At 44.2% G+C, this 16,334-nt stretch overlaps 1 protein-coding gene across 10 annotated transcripts in view; it reads right to left on the bottom strand.

Annotated features, from left to right (window-relative positions):
* The window catches only part of SHLD1 (shieldin complex subunit 1), a 104,869-nt gene that overhangs the window by 75,292 nt on the left and 13,243 nt on the right, over window positions 1-16,334 (bottom strand). For 3 of the 10 annotated variants that reach the window (XM_009436767.4, XM_001166641.7, XM_054674844.2), the window contains one exon: window positions 7,674-7,855. In XM_009436767.4, the coding sequence (XP_009435042.3) occupies window positions 7,674-7,855 (182 nt within the window). Of the gene's footprint in view, window positions 1-7,272; window positions 7,586-7,673; window positions 7,856-12,259; window positions 12,328-12,599; window positions 12,712-16,334 lie in introns of those variants that run through there. The other 7 variants (XM_063802598.1, XM_054674845.2, XM_063802600.1 and 4 more) reach the window with 6 other exon arrangements.

Below are 16,334 nucleotides of genomic sequence, written 5' to 3'. Positions count from 1 at the left end.
TTGTGTATAGCCTTTATCTTATAAATACATAACAATGAATGAAACTAGTGACGGTGTCTGTTTGAAATGGGGGTCTTATGGCCTACAGTCTTTGGGATTGACTATTGTAATCAAGTTGTTTCCTTGTATTTTAAGAAGATACAGCTGAGTAAAAAGTCAGATGAATGTTTACCTGAAGAAGCCCTTGAGGGGAGCTATCAGGCCAGAACATGAGGTCACACTGCCGTGCACCTGGACTCGGCAGATAAGTGCCCCGGAGGTGTGGCTTGAGACAGTAACATGGCCAGTTTTTCAACTCATTTGGGATTTCTTTTTAAAACTGTGACTGCAGGCAAAGTACACAGAAGTAAATAAGCCTCTTCCCCCATAGCACGTGCCCTTGAAACTTAAGAGTGAGGAACAACGAGAGATGTCACAGGTGGCAAATAACATTCTTGAGCTTTTAAAAATAATTCTGGGCCGGGCGCGGTGGCTCACGCCTGTAATCCCAGCACTTTGGGAGGCTGAGGCGGGCGGATCACAAGGTCAGGCGATCGAGACCAACCTGGCTAACACGGTGAAACCCCGTCTCTACTAAAAATATAAAAAATTAGTCGGGCATGGTGGCGGGCGCCTGTAGTCTCAGCTACTCGGGAGGCTGAGGCAGGAGAATGGCGTGAACCCGGGAGGCGGAGCTTGCAGTGAGCGGAGATCACGCCACTGCACTCCAGCCTGGACAGCAGAGGAGACTCCATCTCAAAAATAAAATTAAAAAAATTAAAAATAAATAAATAAGTAAAATAATTCTATTATTATCCTCTCCAATGACTATTTAATGTGACACATAATTTAGCAGTACATATCGAAAGTTATAGAGAACTATACTTTTTTAGTTTTAAAGAAGGGATAGAGAAGTTACAGTTAGTCTGCACAGAGGGTCACCCAGAAAATAGGAGTTGCCAGGTTACTACATGGCCTTGGGTGATTTTCTTCATTATCCTGGGATTCAACTTCCCAATGTGGAAAATGAGAGGATTAGCTGGGCTCTGTGGTTTTTTCTTTTTTTTTTTTTTAAGACAGTCTCACTTTGTCGCCCAGGCTGGAGTGCCCGTGGCGCCATCTCGGCTCACTGCAACCTCCGCCTCCCGGGTTCAAGCAATTCTCCTGCCTCAGCCTCCTGAGTAGCTGGAATTACAGGCTCACACCACCAACCTGGCTAATTTTTGTATTTTTAGTAGAGACGGCGTTTTGCCATGTTGACCAGGCTGGTCTCAAACTCCTGGCCTCAAGTGATCCACCAGCCTCGGCCTCCCAAAGTGCTGGGATTACAGGCGTGAGCCACCGCACCCGGCCGCTTAGTGGTTTTCGAACTCCTCCTGGTCCTGGCACCCTTTCTTTGGATGAATGCCTGCCTGGATGCATAAGGTAGAGCATCCAGGGCCCCACAAGCTCATGACCCCCACTCAATCTCAAACTTGTAGTTCCTAAAGAGCTGTGAGGAACCACCAGCTCAGAGACTGTAACCTTCTCTAACTCTGTGAGCCTTAGTCATATACGCTTATGGTTTATCCTTCACGCCTCAGGCCATACAATTAAAATTCACTGCTGCCTTCTAACAGCAGCATGCAAAGAGCTCAAAATCCGATTTTGGAGCTGAAAATCCAGTCTAGATAGCTGAATCTGCATAACTCAATCTAGGAGGCTGGGCATGGTGGCTCTCGCCTATAATCCCAGCACTTTGGGAGGCCAAGGTAGGTGGATCAACTGAGGTCAGGGGTTTGAGACCAGCCTGGCCAACATGGTGAAACCTTGTCTCTACTAAAAATACAAAAATTAGCCGGGTGTGGTGGCGGGCTCCTGTAGTCCCAGCTACTCGGGAGGCTGAGGCAGGAGAATCCTTGAAACTGGGAGGCGGAGGTCGCAGTGAGCCGAGATCTTGCCACTGCACTCCAGCCTGGGTGATGGGAGTGAGACTCTGTCTCAAAACAACAACGACAACAACAAAAACCCCAAATCTAGGAAGAGGCAACAAAAGCAGAGAAGCACTGCCACACAGAATACCCAGACCTTCCAAATAAAGCCCATCTACTTGGTATCTGATAAAATGTGCCCAATTGTGTCCTCAGTTATTTCTCAGAGAATTGGTTCAATAACCATTGTTCCCTTCTTTCCTTTCCTCTCCGTACTCTCTGTATCTCAGGTTCAGTCTAGTGACTGGGTATTAGCCACTAGGTTGGATATCACTTAACGCAACTATAAAATGTCTTTAGCATTTTATGTATATATCTAAAATATACCCTGACTCCTATTTTAAAACTACAGCAACACATCAAGAATTTGACAACTAGTATATAAATTTTATTTTGAGTTTTTTTTATCTAAGAGCTTATAATTCATTCCTTTTGGAAATAAAATTTTATAGAATTCCAAAGAAATATGAATTATAGAGAGGAAGACAACAAACTTTTTTTTACTCTTAAATACTAAATTCCTTGGATGAAATGCCTAAATACACAAGTTACAAAATGGGCTTTGAAGAGTGGGATGTTGACAGATTCCCAGAATAAGACTAAAGGTGCATTAAATCACTATTTACTTTAAACTTATAACTGCCTGCCAGCTATGGCCTTTAATCATCAAAGACTTATTGTGTTTAACATTCAATTTGCTGTCTACATGCAACCAATTTCCCCGACACTGCTCTTAGGCAGAAGTTCAAGTTTGAGGAAAGGGCTGATATTTCCTACATCTGTATTGTTAATGTCTAACAACGACTTCAGAGAAACTCCTTGTCCTATATCAGAAAGTACCTTGGATGCTCTCCAGGACAAAGGTTCCAGAGGGCGCAGGTGAGATACGCCACACGAGCTACCCAGAGTTTATCAAGCTCCAGCAGTACATGTGGGACTGGGCCTTCGGGTGACCTTTGTGATCTTGCTTTTGAGAGGTTTAACCAAGATCATCTGTTTCTTAACTCAGCTCTTCCATTCTGTATACTCTGTGCTTCCCTTGAGCCAAGCAGCAAATGAGAAAGAAAACAAGTATCTAACAGGCAGGGTGTTCAAGTCCAGCAGCAAGTCTGTACCCGGGACTAATTAATGGATTCAATTCAGCCATCTCTGGAGTGGACTGGAGTTGACCAGGGAGGAGGAGGCACATTCCAGAGAGGGGAACAATGCAGCTAAGACATTAACAGTTGGCTCAGCCTAAAAGCAAGCCTGACAGGACTGGCAGGCCTGTGTTAATGTGCAGTTGGTCAGCAGCAGGGGCCTCTATTCAGCTCGTGTGCACCTGTACAGTTGTGCCGGTTGTTGAAATATTGCAATACTGCTGTATTGGTTATTAAATATTTTGAACAAATATTCCAGGCAGCAGATTACACAGAGTCCAGAAAACAAGGCAGAGGAGCTTTTTGATTGGAGCTGGAAGGAAAGAAGTAGTGTAAGATTGGCCGGGTGTGGTAGCTCACACCTGTAATCCGAACACTTCGGGAGGCCAAGGTGGACAGGTGACTTGAGGTCAGGAGTTCAAGACCAGCCTGGCCAACATGGTGAAACCCTGTCTCTACTAAAAATACAAAAAAATAGCTGGGCAGGGTGGTGGGTGCCTGTAATCCCAGCTACTCAGGAGGCTGAGGCAGGAGAATTGCTTTAACCAGGGAGGTGGAGGTTGCAGTGAGCCGAGATTGTGCCACTGCACTCAGCCTGGGCAACAGAGTGAGACTCTGTCTTGAAAAGAAAAAAAAAAAGTGATAATGTTTGTGAAATATTTAGCATGGAGCCTGACAGTATAAAACCTGACAGGTAGTAAATGCTCAATAAATGGGAGTGATCACTATTAATGTGCCCTAAAACACTGCAGTGTGGAGTGTGCAGAGAGCAATGATCACACCCAGAGCCTTCCATGGGGTAGGATGAGTAAACCAATGTAAATGTTTTTTTTTTTTATGTTTACTTATTTATTATTATTATTATTTTTGAGTCGGAGTCTTGCTCTGTTGCCGGGGCTGGAGTGCAATGGTACGGTCTTGGCTCACTACAATCTCCACCTCCTGGGTTCAAGCGATTCTCCTGCCTCAGCCCCCCGAGTATCTGGGATTACAGGCACCTGCCACCACGCCCGGCTAATTTTTGTATTTTTATTAGAGACAGGGTTTTACCATGTTGGCCAGGCTGGTCTAGAACCCCTGACCTCAGGTGATGCACCTGCCTCGGCCTCCCAAAGTGCTGGGATTACAGGCATGAGCCACTGTGCCCAGCTAGAGGTAATTAAGTTTTGAGGGTGGAAGCCTCATGATGGCATTAGTGCCCTTATAAGAGACATGAGAAAGAGGCTCTCTCTCTAGGCCATATGAGGACACGGGAAGACGGTGGCTGTCTACAAATCAAGAACAGGGACAGCACCAGACACCAAATCTGCTGGCACCTTGACCTTAGACTTTCCAGCCTCTGGAGCTGTGAGAAGCCACCCAGTGTATGGTATTTGTGATAAAAGCCTGAGCTGGCTGGGCGCAGTGGCTCACGCCTGTAATCCCAGAGCAGTGGCTCACGCCTGGGATGACCACAGCGGGTGGATCACTTGAGGTCAGGAGTTCAAGACCAGCGTGGCCAACATGGTGAACCCCGTCTCTACTAAAAACACAAAAATTAGCCAGCTGTGGTTGCGCTCACCTGTAATTCCAGCTACTTGGGAGGCTGAGACAGGAGAATCACTTGAACCTGGGAGGCGGAGGTTGCAGTGAGCCGAGATCACACCACTGTGCTCTAGCCTGGGTGACAGAGCGAGACTCCATCTCAAAAAAAAAAAAAAAAATCCTGAGCTGACCAGGCAGTACTGCAGTGTGCTGAGCACCCCAGCTGATGAGGAATTGGATCTCCTGAGAGTCCACTCCCTGCCACACACTATGCCTCATGCACTACCTTGTACAACCTTATAACCTCCCCAACAAGGAGGTGCTGTTATCATCTCCATTTTACAAATGAGGAGACAGGTACAGAGGGGCTAAGTGGCTCGCCCAAAGTCAAACCAGGGGAAGAAGCAGAACCAGAATTCCAACCAGGCTGTCTAACCCAGCACGACCACCACTACTACCGTGTAAAATGGTTGTCTTAGCGTTTGAGTACCCCTTCCCATGTTTAGACATGGGTTCCCCAAACAACCTTTTTGGCATAGAATATCCATATTTTTAACAAATACCCCTACATAAATATTTCAACATGCTCCTTATTTTTAGAGCTGTCAACCAGTTCCAATTAATAACAGTTGCTTTTCTACAGATTAGTCAACTAACAGGCAATAAAAAGTAAAAACTGAGTCCACACTGAATTCCCTAAGGGAATAGAGCCATTGCCTTGAAGTATTTCAACATGCTAATACTTCTAAAGTTCTGTTCAAACTGGATATGGTTGCTCACTCCCATTATCCCAGCACTTTGGAAGGCCATGGTGGGAGGATCACTTGAGGCCAAGAGTTCGAGACTTGCCTGGGCAAAACAGCAAGACCCTGTCTCTACAAAAAAATTTAAAAAAAAAAAAGTCATGTATGGTGATGTGAGCCTGTAATCCCAGCTACTTCGGAGGCTGAGGCAGGAGGATAGCTTCAGCTCAGGAGTTCAAGGCTGCAGTGAGCTATGATGGCACCACAGTATTCCAGCCTAGGCACAGAGCAAAACCCCGTCTCTAAATAAATAAATACATACACAAACAAAGTTCTGTTCAACTGCCTCCATTCACTCATTCTAAGAAATGCTGTTGCTACCCAGGGATGATGAACAAAATCAGTTTTAGGGATGGAAAGTCATGTAGAGGCAGCAGGATGGCAGGGAAAAAAGGGAAGGTTAAAGGAACTAAGATGTTAAGTCTAGAAAGGAAAAGGATAAAGAATTATCTAATTCTTGGTCAGTGATATGGTTTGGATTTGTGTCCCTGCCCAAATGTCATGTGGAATTGTCATCCCCAGTGTTGGAAGTGGAGCCTGGTGGGAGGTGATTGGTTCATGGGGCAGTTCCTCCTAATTGGTTTATAGCACCATCCCCTTGGTGCTGAGTTCCCATGAGATCTGGTTGTTTAAAAGTGTGTAGCACCTTCCCCCTCTCTTTCTTCCTCCTGCTTCAGCCATGTGAAGTGCCAGCTTCCCCTTTGCCTTCCACCCTGATTGATGCCTAGCAGGTGCTGCTATGCTTCCCGTACAGCCTGCAGAACTGTGAGCCAATTAAACCTCTTTTCTCTATAAATTACCCAGTCTCAGGTATCTCTTTATAGCAGTGTGAGAATGAACTAACACAGTCAGGTACTAAATTAAACAGGAGACTTACTGATCCTGATTACTCTGTGTCCTGAAAATCAGAAGAGAATCCCAAACATATTTCTCCATAGAATTCTTGAAGGCAATGACAGTTACACATCCTACCTGTAGTCATCACTGAATTCCTCATCATTAAAGCCTACATTTTCTTAGTACCCACAATGAGTTCTTTCTAAAAATATATATTTGGATTTGTTTTTTGTTGTTGTTTGTTTTTTGTTTTTTGTTTTGAGACACAGTTTTGCTCTTTCGCTCAGACTGGAGTGAAGTGGCACGATCTCGGCTCACTGCAACCTCCACCTTCTGGGTTCAAGCGATTCTCCTACTTCAGCCTCCCGAGTAGCTGGTATTACAGGCGCCCGCCACCACACCCGGCTAATTTTTGTATTTTTAGTAGAGACAGGGTTTCGCCATGTTGGCCAGGCTGGTCTTGAACTCCTGACCTTAGGTGATCCACCCGCCTCGGCCTCCCAAAGTGTTAGGATTACAGGTGTGAGCTACCACACCCGGCCATTTGGATTTTTTAATATTAATGACAACAACATTGACTGAGCACCCATCGATGGCAGAAAAACCATGCTAAGTATCTTACAGGTTTACCTTAAGCTAAACCTGACTGGGTGGAGCAAGCATTCTGATCACCATTTTGCAGACGACTCTGGAGCTCAGAGGGGTTAAGGAACACGCCCCAAGTCACATAGCCAGTAAGTGGCAGAGCTGAACTTTAAATCCAGGTCTGTGTGATAAACCCAGGGGATTAACCAAAACTAACAAGAAATAAATGAATAAATAAATAAATCCAGGTCTGCGGGCCTCCAGACTCAGATCAGGTAATTAATATGAAAGAGAGGGCTTTACCACTAAAGACGGTCACTACCTATGTCAGGGAATTATCATTAGTTTAAATAATAGATGTTTCGGCAATCTAGTCAGGAAACCTTGTAGAAAGGTTGTTACTTAAATCCACAGCATACTTCATACAAGGAATGCTAAAGTCTCTATTTTTATTACTCATCTCACATAACAGGCCCACATTGCTATTTTCTGAAGTTTTAAAAGAACAAAACAAAAAAAAAATTCCACTCTCTCTTTGTTGAACCAAATATTCCCCTGCTTCTGAATTCATTTTGAGGGAGATTAGAAAGAGACCTGAGATTAACAGCAACAATAACAAAAAGACATCCAGGAAACAGCTCCTTGTCATTGCTGTGCCAGGCAAGCTGTCCTTTGAAGTTCCTCCTGAAAGCTTTGCTTAGGTAAGATGTTTTTCTGCCTAAGACAATGAAGCATTCTCAGAGATCTGCTATTGGAAGAGAGAGAAACAAACTATCACACACCCGTATTGCTGCTAGTTGTTTTTAAGTTAGTTTGTTTTAAACTCTGCTTATTACCTGGATCCACATCAGAAGAATAAGGAAAAGAATGGAATTCCAAAGAACTGAAAGCCTCGCTGTTGGCTTCTTGGCTGGGTCTCTGCAGGACGTAATCTCTTATGTCACACGCTGATGGCAGGTCCAAAGCACTGCTCTCCTCTGACAGGCTGCCTGAAGTGGCGTCCCTGGCTGCCATAGTCCTGCCATGGAAAAAAGAAAACAATTCAGTACAAAAGGCACCACATAGCAGGATCCTTCACTGGAGACAGAGCTTGAAGAATTTTATTTGTTTTTTATTTTTATTTTTGTAGAGATCAGGTCTCACTAAGTTGCCCAGGCTGGTCTTGAACTCCTGGGCTCAAGCAATCCTCCCACCTCAGCCTCCCAAAGTGATGGGATTATAGGTGTGAGCCACCATACCCACCCAAAAAATTTTAAAGGTCAAACAACAGTGAAATCAGAATGATTTACGGTAGTCCCCCCTTATGTGCGATTTTGCTCTCTGCAGTTTCAGTTGATCTCACCCAATCGTGGTTCAAAAATATTACATGGAAAACTCCAGAAATAAACAATTGATAAATTTCAAATTGTGCACCATTCTGAGTATTGCGATGAAATCTCATGCTGTCCCACTCCATCCCACCTGGGACATTAATTACCCCTCTGTCCAGCATATCTGAACTGTACGTGCTACCTGCCCCTTAGTCATTCAGTAGCCTTTTCAGTTACCAGATGGACTGTTGTGGTATCACAGTGCTTGTGTTCAAGTAACCCTTATTTAACTTACTAATGGCCCCAAAACACAAGGGTAGTGATGCCAGCAAGTCAGATATGTCAAAGATAGGCCACAAAATACTTTCTTTAGGCAAAAAGGTAAAAGTTGGCCAGGCACACTGGCTCACACCTGTAATCCCAGCACTTTGGGAGGCTGAGGTGGGTGGATCACCTGAGGTCAGGAGTTCAAGACCAGCCTGGCCAACATGGTGAAACCCTGTCTCTACTACAAATACAAAAATTTAGCCAGGCTTGGTGGTGGGTGCCTGTAATCCCAGCTACTTGCGAGTCAGAGGCAAGAGAATCCCTTGAACTCGTGAAGCGGAGGTTGCAGTGAGCGGAGACCATGCTATTGCACTCCAGCCTGGGCAACAAGAACAAAACTCCATCTCAAAAAAAAAAAAAAAAAAAAAAAAAGGTAAAAGTTCTCAACTCAATAAGCAAAGAAAAAAATCATATGCCTAGGTTACTAAGATCTACTGTAACAATGAATCTTCTATCCGTGAAATTGTGGAGAAGGAAAAAGAAATTCATGTTAGTCTTGCTGACACACCTCAAACTGCAAAAGTTATAGCCACACGGAGGTTGTAGTGAGCCGAGATCGCACCACTGCACTCCAGCCTGGGCTACAGAGCAAGACTCTGTCTCAAAAAAAAAAAAAAAAGTTATGGAGTTATGGCCACAGTACATAAGTGCTTAGTTAAGATGAAAAAGGCCTTACATTTGTGGGTGGAAGATATGAACAGAAAGGTGTTCTGATAGCAATGTGTTGTACCAGAAAGCACAGAACCTACACAAAGACATCAGCAAGGATCCCCTGAAACAAGTGACACCAAGCCATTTACTGCAAGTAAGGGACAGTTACACAGATTCAAGAATAGGTTTGGGCTGAAAAGCATAAACATTACTAAAGAGGTTGCATTTGCCAGTGAAGAAGCTGCTGCAACATTTTTAGCTGACTTGAAGGAGTAGATTAAGGAGAAAAGATACCATACACGGCAAGTCTTCAATTGCAATAAAACTGGCCTCTTCTGGAAGATGACCAATAGAACCTACATTCATAAAAGTGCAAAGGAAGCACCAGGGCATAAAGCATGGAAGGACTGGAAAGTACCAGATTAACTCTGGTACTCTGTGGCAACGCTGCAGGGCATATGATAAAGCTAAGCATAGTGTACAGAGCAAAGAACCCATGTGCCCTCAAAAGCAAAACCAAAAATTATTTATGCTTGTGTTCTAGCCATATAATCAGAAAGTATGGGTGACAGCTGTCTTGTTTATAGAATGGTTCCACCAATGTATCAGTGGTTCCCAGAAGTGAAAAAATATTTGAAAGAGGAAGGGCTGGAATTTAAGGACCTATTAATAATAGATAATGTACCTAACCATCCTGAATCTGTTTGCCATGAAAATGAAAATGCTGAGGTTGTATTTTTACCTGCAAATACAACCTTTTGCTTCAGCCGCTTCACTAGGACATCATTCATTTTCTCAAGGCCACATACATCTGCCTGGTATTTGATCACATTCAACAGCAATTGATGCAGACCCTAAACTGGAAATAATGTAGTGCTGGAAATCATTCACTATTGCTGATGCAATAGCACTCATCAAGTTGCAATGGATGAATTAAACCACAAACTAAATGCCTGCTGGAAGGACTGATGGAGTGGAAGTTGTGAATGATTGTAAAGGCTTGCCTGAAATTGATAGAGGAATTAGGAAAATCATCCATGCAACAAGACAAGTTGATGGAGAAGGATTTGCTGATATGCTTGATGAAATAGAAGGACATACTGAAGGCCATTGAGAAGTGTTAACAAATGAGGAACTGGAAGAACTTTCATGTCCTCCACAGAGGAAGAGGAAGATGAAGAAAAAACTAAAGCAGAACCAGCCATGTGGACATTACTAAAATTTGCTGAAGTGTTTCAAACTGCACTGACATTAAAGCACAAAATTATGGCATATGATCCTCAGATGGAATGCAGCTTAAAATCGCCTACAACTTCGCAGCAACACTTTTGAGTTACAGAGAAAGGCAACAACCTCTGATTACAATGTTCTTCCAAAAGTTTTCATCAAAAAACACTATCAAGGATCCCCAAGCATTGAGATCTTCATGGCTCAATGATCCAGGATTGCCTGAAGCAGAGGATCCTCCTTCTGATGTAACCTCAGAAAGTCAATAGTAGCCGAACACTAACAGTGCCTGCGCCATTCACCTCCCTTCATCTCATCACATAGGTAATTCCTTTTTTTTTTTTTTTTTTGAGAAGGAGTTTCACTCTTGTTGCCCAGGCTGGAGTGCAATGGCACAATCTCGGCTCACTGCAACCTCCGCCTCCTGGGTTCAAGCGATTCCCCTGCCTCAGCCTCCCAAGCAGCTGGGATTACAGGCATGTGCCACCACACCTGGCTAATTTTTGTATTTTTAGTAGAGACGGAGTTTTGCCATGTTGGCCAGGCTGGTCTCGAACCCCTGACCTCAGATGATCCACCCGTCTCAGCCTCCCAAAGTGCTGGGATTACAGGTGTGAGCCACCGTGCTCAGCCACGTAGGCATTTCATCATCTCACATCACCACAAAAAGAAGGGTGAATATAGTACAATAAGATACTTTGAGAGAGAGACCACATTCACATAACTTATATTACAGTATATTTTAATAACTGTTCTATTTTATTATTAATTTTGTTGTTCATCTCCTACTGTGCCTAATTTATAAATTAACCTTTATCATAGGTATGTATATATGCATAGGAAAAAACGTAGTACATATTGGGTTCAGTACCATCTGCCATTTCGGGCATCCCCTGGGGGGTCCGTAGTCCACCTCAGGGGTAAGGCAGGACTGCTGTACTTTCCCCTGCTATTGATGGTCTTTAACTCAGTATTTGTTTACCCTGTTTTCTTCATCATGAGAAAGAATTGCTCTCAGCAGAAAAGAAACATTAATAATTTCAGCTGGAAAATAAACTGCATGTCAGAAAAGGGAATGGTTCAATCAGAGAGCACTCTCTCAATGAAATACCACACAGCACCATAATTCAAGGCCTACAAGAATATTTGATAAGGCTGGGTGCAGTGGCTCACGCCTGTAATTCCAGCACTTTGCGGGGCCGAGGCAGAAGCATCTCTTGAGCCCAGGAGTTGAAGACCAGCCTGGGCAACATAGCAAGACCCCAATTTTACAAAAAAATTTAAAAATTAGCCAAGTATGGTGGCATGTGCCTGTAGTCCCAGCTACTCAGGAGGCAGAGTTGGGAGGATCACTTGAGCCTGGGAGGTCAAGGCTGCAGTGAGCTGTGATTGTGCCAATGCACTCCAGCCCGAACGAGAGTGAGACCTGTGTCTTACCAAAAAAAAAAAAAAAAAAAAAAAAATTACATGAGAAGAACTGTCCATGATACGTTAAATGTGGTGAGCATAGCCGCCTTCCAAGCAGTTGACCTGGGCTTGATTCCCAGCCAATGTGCCCACGTGCATACACACACACGATATATTCAATGTAAAAAGGTTCTAAAACATTAAGTAGGGTTTGATCCAGATTATATAAAATAAAATGCCATGTGTAAGATGTATGTGTAAGAAATATAGAAAGATAAAGCTAGGAGGAAAAATGTCTAGAAGGGTATATCCAGTGAATTAATTTCACTAGTTATCTGGGTAATAAGATTACAGGTGATTTGCATTTTCCTCTACGGACCAAACATGCAGTCAGTCAATTATTTAATGTGACAGGCCTGGTGCTAGGCACTGGGAACACAAAGGTGAATGTCACAGACCCTTCCCTCCTAGTTTGGAGTGACCCAAACACAGACACATACCTTGTTAACACAGTGAGTCAAGACAGAAGAGCCCAGAAGGGGCAGGAGGCTTTCTGGAAGAGGTTCTCCCCAAGCGTGGGGCAGGCCAGCCATGGCTAGGGGAAAGTGTGCACTCAGGAAGAACCAGTTCGGACAAGCACAGTGCCACAGCGTATCAGGGGTTTAAAGTGAGTGTCAAGAATTGGCTGGGCGTTGTGGCTCAAGTGCTGTAATCCCAGCACTTTGGGAGGCCAAGGCGGGTGGATCACCTGAGGTCAGCAGTTTCAGACCAGTCTGGCCAACATGGTGAAACCTCTTCTCTACTAAAACTATAAAATTAGCTGGGCAAGGTGGCACGCACCTGTAATCACAGCTACTTGGGAGGTTGAGGCCCAAGAATTGCTTGAACCCGGGAGGCAGAGGTCGCAGTGAGCCGAGATCACACCACTGCACTCCAGCCTGGGTGAAAGAGCAAGACTCTGTCTCAAAAAAAAAAAAAAGAATTCGTCACTCAGTGAGTAAATGGGAAAGGACAAACTCTGTGGTCTCAGCTGGATGGCTACAGAGCCCTTCTCCTCCTGTAGCCAGCTCTGGGAAGGCCTGGCTGCTATCAGCAACTTGGATACAAAGAGTCTTTAGTTAAGCTCTGGAAACCTCCAAGGTGGCTTAGTGGATTCAGCATTTGGACATTTCACTAGGTGTTCCCTACCCCTCCATTACTCTCTGACTCATAAGTTGCTGTCATCAATAACTCTTATGATAGCTGGCACCAGGTGTCATGAGTGCCGTGGGCACATGCAGAGCAGTTATCAGGTCAGATCTGCAGATTTGACAGCTGGGTAGCAGGCGGACTTGTCACACTTAAGCCTGGTGGCAGGCAATCTCATGAACAAGAATTCATTCACCTGCAGTGGTCCGGGTGGGAAACGAAGAGCACATGAATGAGGTCAGGGACCCATGGGTCAAGAATAGATTAAGAGAGATGAAGAATAGATTTACTAACTGAAATGAGAGTAGAACTTAATAAGTGAATAAAGAGGCCAGGCGCGGTGGCTGATACCTGTAATCCCACCACTTTGGGAGGCTGAGGCAGGAGGATTGCTGCTCAAGAATTTGAGACCAGCCTGGGCAACATAGCAAGACCTTGTATCTATTAAAAATTTAAAAAACACATGTTAGCCAGGCAGAGTGGTGCATGCCTGTAGTCCCAGCAACTCAGGAGGCTGAGATGGGATGATCGCTTGAGCCAGGTGGTCGGGGATACAGTGATGCGAGATTGTGCCACTGCACTCCAGCTTGGGTGACAGAGCGAGGCTCTGTCTCAAAAAGAAAAGAAAAGAAAAGAAAAAGTGAACGGAGAAATGTGTTAAAGAGGAGCTGAGAGTCAACAAGGAGAGACAGTTTCAGTGACTGGGTTTTTTATCAACTGGGTTAGAGGAGACAGGAAAAGAAACAGTTTTCGGAGGAGGCAATATCCAAATTATGGCATCCTATGCAGCTGTTAAAACGACAGTCAGAACTTCAAAGATCTCAAAAACATATGTTTGCATGAAAGAAGTAATTTCAGACTGGGCATGGTGGCTCAAGCCTGTAATCCTAGCACTTTGGGAGGCAGAAGTGGGGGGACTGCTTGAGGCCAAGAGTTCAAGACCAACCTGGCCAACATAGCCAGACCCTGACGCTATAAGAAGAGAAAAAATATAATTAATTTAAAAAAGAAGTAATTTCAGAATAACATAAGCAGTGTAATCATAAGAGTAGTTCCCATTTATTGAATGCTTGTTAGAGGCCAGGCATTGTGCTAAGAGCTTCATCTGTCACAACCCTATGAGGCAGGTAATCCTATCAGTACCCTCTTTAACAGTCAGACCCCGACACAGAGAGTAGTAAAGTCACTTGCCCAGGGAAACACATCTCGAAAGCAGCCAAGCTAGGATGAACGCAGCCAAAAGTCCTCCCAGCATCCTGTGTCTGCATAGCCCCAGTGTTGCAGCCTAAACTACCACGCGATTAGGCAAAGATAGGAGGCATATTAAAACAAATCAACAGTGAGACCTGGCAAGATCTTTTTGTTTGAGGACACCCAGTCACATGCTGTTGTACACACTCGCTCAGGCCGAGAGTGAGCCAAGCTATCAGCTGGTTGGTCTTGAAAGGAATGGAGTGATCAAGGTTCCTAAAGAAGCAAGAACATCCTGTCTTTTCACAGGTTCTATATTAGCCAACCAAGCCTGAAGCTTCAGCAAATACCTCTGCACCAGGCAACTCTGTCCTCCCCCTTCTCCCTTCATGTTACCTAACACTCTGCTCTGGAGGCTTCTGGAAGGGAACAGACGGGTCAATGAATGATGCTGGCATATCCTGCCTGCCTGCAAAGGTGCCGTGAAATCAACCATCAACTGAGAGTGTCAACAGCAATATGAAATGAATGGAAACCTTTTTGAAAACAAATAGCACATTGAAATGATACCTATATTTTCTTTGTTTTCAGACTCACTTAAATGCCAAATACATCACAAACTGGGAACTGGACCACAAAAAGAAGACATGTCAGCTGGGCGCAGTAGCTGATGTCTGTAATCCCAGCACTTTGGGACCCCGAGATGGGTGGATCACGTGAGGTCAGGAGTTTGAGACCAGCCTGGCCAACATAGTGAAACCCTGTCCTCTACTTAAAAAAAAAAAAAAAAAAAAGGATTTGTGCGTATAAAATACATTATTTGGGACTCAGTGAATTTGTACGGAAGTAAAAAACCAGAAGTGGAGGCAGATTAAACCCTTCCTGTGGTGTGAACAACCTTGGGCCGGCAAGTAGAATGTAATGATTATCCTTTGTCCCAAACCTTTTGATAATGTGGTTCAACTTCCTTCTCTAGAAGTGCTTATTTTCCTCTCTTAAGGGTGATTTAATTACGTGGCCTGGCGTGGTGGCTCACACCTGTAATCCCAGCACTTTGGGAGGCTGAGGTGGGTGGATCACAAGGTCAGAAGTTTGAGACCGCCCCGGCCAATATGGTGAAACCTCGTCTCTACTAAAAATACAAAAAAAATTAGCCGGGTGTGGTGACGTGCACCTGTAGTCCCAGCTACTCAGTAGGCTCAGGCAGAAGAATCACTTGAACCCGGGAGGCGGAGGTTGCAGTGAGCTGAGATCGTGCCACTGCACTCCAGCCTGGGTGACAAAGTGAGACTCTGTCTCAAAAAATAAATAAATAAACAAATATGAAAAAAAGTTATTGTAAATATTCTTTTTTTTTCTGCACACAGTGGCTCACACCTGTAGTCCCAGCACTTTACGAGGCCAAGTTGGGAGGATTGCTTGAGGCCAGGAGTTCAAGACCAGCCTGGGCAACATAGCAAGACCTTGTCTGTAAAAAAAATTAAAATAATAAAAAAATAAACATTCTTTTTCAATACTGGAGAGTAGGGTTCCCTGGGTTGCAGGCACAAGATGTCTCTAAGTATAGGGCATAAAAACCTGTTTACCAGGAGGAGACAGCCATTCTTCTATTACTCTACAGATTCTTACAGACCTACAAATACAAGTCAATCAAGGTGCACACATAAGAAGTGATTTAACTTCACTTATTTTTCTTCCATTCAGCCACTTCCCTCCAAATATTTTGCATGAAAAGTTTCAAACATCCATAGAGCTACCCCTAGACTCTTTCTATGACTTGCTTCATCACACAACGATCCATCTATCCAACTTTCTACCCACTCATCAATTCATCATATTTTTAAAACACATTATTTCCATTTATATCATAATAAAAGGTCTGATGCCCAGGCTGGAGTGCAGTGGTGTGATCGTAGCTGACTACAGCCTCAACCTCCTGGGCTCAAGTGATCCTCCTGTGTTGGCTTCCTGAGTAGTTGGGACTGCAGGCATGAGACACCATACTTGGCAAAAAAAATTTTTTTTTTTTTTTGAGACAAGGTCTCACTATATTGCCCAGGCTGGTCTTGAATTCCTGGGCTCAGGCCAGCCATCTTCACACTCTGGCTCCCCAAAGTGCTGAAATTACAGGCATAAGCCACCTCACCTGGCCTTTACAATCTGCATTTTTGAACACTCTGTTAGCTGAAGGAAGCA

This window comes from Pan troglodytes, chromosome 21, assembly GCF_028858775.2.
Source record: "Pan troglodytes isolate AG18354 chromosome 21, NHGRI_mPanTro3-v2.0_pri, whole genome shotgun sequence".
In the NCBI taxonomy this organism is placed as follows: Eukaryota; Metazoa; Chordata; class Mammalia; order Primates; family Hominidae; genus Pan; species Pan troglodytes.
This window is presented reverse-complemented; position numbering and strand designations above follow the sequence as displayed.